Source organism: Antrostomus carolinensis, unplaced genomic scaffold (genome assembly GCF_000700745.2).
Source record: "Antrostomus carolinensis isolate BGI_N321 unplaced genomic scaffold, ASM70074v2 scaffold12113, whole genome shotgun sequence".
Lineage (NCBI taxonomy): Eukaryota > Metazoa > Chordata > Aves > Caprimulgiformes > Caprimulgidae > Antrostomus > Antrostomus carolinensis.
In genome coordinates, this window is record NW_010305915.1 from 1 (window position 1) to 4,877 (window position 4,877).

General features: G+C 48.5%; 2 protein-coding genes across 2 annotated transcripts in view; both read left to right on the top strand.

The window, feature by feature from the left end:
* Positions 1-60: 60 nt before the first annotated feature.
* NXNL1 (nucleoredoxin like 1) lies at positions 61-1,597 on the top strand. The gene is made up of 2 exons (XM_010164933.1): positions 61-383; positions 1,300-1,597. The coding sequence occupies exons 1-2, from the start codon at positions 61-63 to the stop codon at positions 1,595-1,597; spliced, it is 621 nt and encodes a 206-aa protein (XP_010163235.1).
* Positions 1,598-4,482: 2,885 nt separating this feature from the next.
* The window catches only part of LOC114818436 (GEM-interacting protein), a gene marked incomplete at its 3' end in the record, with an annotated part of 15,050 nt that continues 14,655 nt past the window's right edge, over positions 4,483-4,877 (top strand). Inside the window, exon 1 of the mRNA XM_029084263.1 lies at positions 4,483-4,717. Coding sequence (XP_028940096.1) covers positions 4,483-4,717 — 235 coding nt within the window. The remainder of the gene's footprint in view (positions 4,718-4,877) is intronic.

Genomic DNA, 4,877 nt, shown 5'->3' on the forward strand with positions numbered 1-4,877 from the left:
GTTCCTTCCCGCCACCGTGAGCCGCGGGGTCGTGTCCGTCCCACCGGATCGGTTGGGTTGATGGCCGCTCTCTTCACCGGGAAGATCCTGATGGCCAACCGGGAACGGGACGAGATGGAAACGGAGCGAGAGCTGGGCCGGGCGCTGGAGAACAAGGTGCTGCTGCTTTACTTTGGTTCGGGGCAGTGCCCGCGGTGCCGCCGCTTCTCCCCGATCCTCAAGGATTTCTTCATCCGTTTGACCGATGAATTTTACGTGGAACGAGCTTCTCAGCTGGTCCTGGTCTACGTATCCCGGGATGAGACGGAGGAACAGCAGAGAACTTTCCTGAGGAGCATGCCCAGGCGTTGGCTGGCCGTGCCCTTTGGGGATTCCTTCAAAAGGTACGAGCCAGGCCAAGCCCTGAGGTTAAAACGGCCACTTTGATCATCCACAGTCGGATTTTCCCAATATTTTAACTTTTTTCCATGTTTTCCCTCATTTTCACTCCCCTCTAGAGCGTGGTGCGGTGTTATAAAAACATTCAAGCTTTTTGGCTGCACTGATTTAGCATCAAGAATACTGTTTTTATCAAGCAAAAATATTTTCTCTTCTTTCCGTGAGGATGAGGAGATGTGAGGAGCAGTGAGGATGAGGAGCCGTGAGGATGAAGAGCCGGGAGGAGCCGTGAGGAGATGTGAGGATGAGGAGCAGTGAGGATGAGGAGCAGTGAGGATGAAGAGCCGTGAGGAGCCGTGAGGAGATGTGAGGATGAGGAGCAGTGAGGAGCAGTGAGGATGAGGAGTCGTGGGGATGAGGAGCAGTGAGGGCGAGGAGATGTGAGGAGCTGTGAGGATGAGGAGCTGTGAGGATGAGGAGCCGTGAGGATGAGGAGCAGTGAGGAGCAGTGAGGATGAGGAGTCGTGGGGATGAGGAGCAGTGAGGGCGAGGAGATGTGAGGAGCTGTGAGGATGAGGAGCTGTGAGGATGAGGAGCCGTGAGGATGAGGAGCAGTGAGGAGCAGTGAGGATGAGGAGTCGTGGGGATGAGGAGCAGTGAGGGCGAGGAGATGTGAGGAGCTGTGAGGATGAGGAGCTGTGAGGATGAGGAGCCGTGAGGATGAGGAGCAGTGAGGAGCAGTGAGGATGAGGAGTCGTGGGGATGAGGAGCAGTGAGGGCGAGGAGATGTGAGGAGCTGTGAGGATGAGGAGCTGTGAGGATGAGGAGCCGTGAGGATGAGGAGCAGTGAGGAGCCATGAGGATGAGGAGCAGTGAGAACCTCTACAATCTTCCCCATTTTTCTTCTCCTTTCCCCTGCAGGGAGCTGGAGCTGCGGTTCTCCGTGGCCGAGGTGCCCACCGTGGTGGTACTGAAACCCAACGGAGACGTCATCGTGGGAAACGCCGTGGAGGAGATCCAGCGCCTGGGCACCGCTTGTTTCCGAAACTGGCAGGAAGCTGCTGAGCTGGTGGATCGAAATTTTCTCTTGGCAGAAGATTTTGAGGACTGGAGCAGGAGAAGCATCACCGACCCCATCCGTCGCCTCAAGTACAAGCTGGACAAGAAGACGGAGGCGAAGAACAAGGGAAGGAAAGAGGATGGTGAAGAGTTTTCTTAAGGGCTCAGGAGGTCGTGGCCGCGCAGGTGGACTTGGCCAAGGACGTCCTTCAAGATCATTGTCCTTTCCTGATGTCTCCAGAACGACAACATCTCTCTGTATGATAAAAATCCACTAAAATCACATTAATTTCCCCAAAAATTGAATTATTTTAAAGCAAATACTCACGGCTGGAAAATCAACGAGCGTAATATTCCCACCCCGACTGAATTACGTTGCCTTTTCCCCACCATAAGTCATAAAAAATCTATTACATCTTGGTCATTTATTTCCTAAAAAAATTCACTCATTGAAGAGTTTTAAAAATAAGAATTGTGGGGTTTTTTAAAAAACTAAAGAGAAACCCCTCAGCGTGCTCAAGAGCCACGGAGAAGCTGTGAAACCACGACGGGATCAAAATCCCGACGACAAACCCACAACGGGGAGTTTTTTTAGGAGATGGGCACCCAAGTGAACAAATCCTGCGATATTTTCCGTGTCGTTTCTCACGTGACACTGATGATAATTTAAATTTTAGCCAAATCCTGCTGAGAAACAACTTGTTCCATGACTGGAATGACAAGGTAAAGCCGCTGCCCTACTGACCTGTCTCTCCGAGCGTGAGCCGCCTTTATTTATCCGTTAATCACCCTTTGCCATCTGCTGCTGCAGAGCATCCGGCAGCAATTCACTGGGAATCTCATCCCACGTGGAAAATCTGCCTTCCCACGGATGGGAAACGTGCCAGGGCAGCACACACCCTTAGTAAACATCTCTCTGCTTCATTTTTGTTTTGGATTTAATTAGTGTGAAGCTGATTTTTTGAATGACCAAGATGCTCCGTCACTAAAAAATTGAATTTACAGATCCTGCAGGGAATCCTGCTGCGTGCAGCCCAAACTTTGTGTAATTTTGGGGTCTGAAAAGCAAGAAAAAGGGGGAAAAGAGCATTTTTTTTGCATGTTTCCAGTCCCCAGTTCTCCACTGGATCACCAGGATTCCAAAAGCTTTGCTAGATCCATGAAGGATCCAGGAAATGAAGCCGGAGCGGCCGTGCAAGACCAACTTGTTCAACTTGTTTTTTCAGTTAATTCTCCTCCCTTCACCCAGCAAGTCTGGCAGGTAGATGAGGGAGGAAGGAAAATTCCTATCAAATAAATGTTTGGGAAGGATCCTGCATTAGGCAGAGGAAGAAGAAGAGCATTTCCTTTGGGATGTTCTATGGATACGGCGTGAAAAAGCACAAATAAAAGCCAAAAGCCTTTTGAGGTGACGTACCTGCTGGAGGGGTGAAGCTGTGCTGGCTGGTGGCCACTAATGAAACAATATTCCATTTATTTTGGGTGATATTCGGCAGTTTTTATGCCTGCATTGAAAAAAAAATATATATACCAAAAATTAGGAAGCTGGAGAGACCAGAGGGAGGCAGAGGGCAACATTTTAATCTGTTATTAACCAACAATCAGGTGGTTTTTCTCTTCCCCAGGGAACTTCGATGTCAATCGAAGGACAATTTCCACCTGAATTTAGAGGAGGCCACGAGGATGATGCGAGGGCTGGAGCAGCTCTGCTGTGAGGACAGGCTGAGAGAGTTGGGGCTGTTCAGCCTGGAGAAGAGAAGGCTCCGGGGAGATCTTATAGCGGCCTCCCAGTACCTGAAGGGGCTCCAGGATGGTGGGGAGGGACTTTTGCCAAGGACAGGGGGTGGCAGAACAAGGGGTTATGTCTTGAAAGTGGCAGAGGGGAGATGGAGCTGAGATGTGAGGAAGAAATTGTTTGGTGTGAGGGTGGTGAGACAGTGTCCCAGGTTGGCCAGAGAAGCTGTGGCTGCTCCTCCCTGGAAGTGTTGAAGGCCAGGCTGGATGAGGCTCTGAGCAACCTTTAGTGCAAATAATTTCTGATATATTGACTTTTTCAAACACGTGACCTTCCAGTTGCATAATTTTTGCTTTACCTCTTCCCCCAAGTGACACCATCTCCTGACAAAGAGCCTCATTGTTCTGGCAGAATAAAATATCCCGATGCAGGTGGAATCACAAAGATGATTCTCAAGGTTCAGGCAGCAGAGAGTTAATGAAAGGCAGGGGAGGAGGGTGAGCCTGATCCCCTCAGATAACCTGGGAAGTGAATAATTTCACTACTCCCAAGAGGAATGTGGACAATCCACACACCTGTCTGAGGTTGCAGACTCATCCCACGCAGCGGCGGAGATTCAGGAGCTCGACTGCACGGGGACAACACCGGACACCGGCTCGGATTTTCTGGTTTCACCTGTAAATACCAAGAAACCCCAGTTCTTTGGATCAATCTGAGAGATTTCTTAGGAGAAGTGATGGCTTTTTCCTCTCGTCTGTGTTTTAGCTGAGGAAGGAGAAGGCAAGAGATGGAAGAGATTCCCTCCAACTCACCTGAACCAACGTTTTTACTTGCAGATAATTTTATGGTAAATAAGAGAGAGCGATGGGAAACGCAGCGTTATTGCATATGGATATTCAAGGCTTGTTTTTGATATCCAAGCCTTGGGAAGAAAAAGTTTCTTAAACCTGAGTTTTCATTTACTGGCAAGGGTATGAAGAAAGTTAATAATTAAAATTTACTTCTCAGAAAACACTGGTAGCAACTCTACCAAATTAAAAAAATGAATAAATGCTGAGAGCTTTCAAATTCAGCCCAAACCTTCCATTTTTTTATTAATTTGTTTTTTTTTTTTTTCCCAAGTGTTTTGTTTTGTGTCTCCAACTGCTTTTGTAAAATGCTGCTTCTCCTCTTTTCAATGAGGGGGAGTCGTGTTAACGACCTGTGGGATTTTAGAGCTGTGCAGCCAAAAACATAACCTGAGAACAAAAATAAAACCAAACTCACCCACTGAACTGAGGAAAACTCTGCTGTGGCTGCTCCACCTCACCATGAATGAGCCAGGAGCCCTGGAGAGCACTGGTGGTGTTGGGATCACAGGCAGATCCCTTCCCTCCAGCCACCAGATCCATGCTGGATGTCTGCCTCCTTCCTGGGATTCGATCCGGATCCCCGGTGATCGCGTCGGTCGCGTGGACCTGATGGCCAACGAGGTTCTGCACGTCACCAAACACCTGAGGAACATTGACAGGAGATTCCAGAACTTCCGGGAGCTCTTCCAAAAAGGTAAATATTCTTCAATTCATTTATTTGCTTATAAAACAAGCAGATTATGTTAATAAAAGCAATCCTGGCTCATTCTTGCTGCGTTATTTATAACAATTAATTTAGACAGCCCTCAGACAATTTCAGGTGGCTCTGTACAGATATTTCAATGTCTAAATGT

Excerpts from the sequence above, each read along its gene's own strand:
- NXNL1 (XM_010164933.1), top strand. The coding sequence starts at position 61 with ATGGCCGCTCTCTTCACCGGGAAGATCCTGATGGCCAACCGGGAACGG. Across the intron at positions 384-1,299 it reads TTTGGGGATTCCTTCAAAAG|GGAGCTGGAGCTGCGGTTCT; the intron begins GTACGAGCCAGG and ends TTTCCCCTGCAG.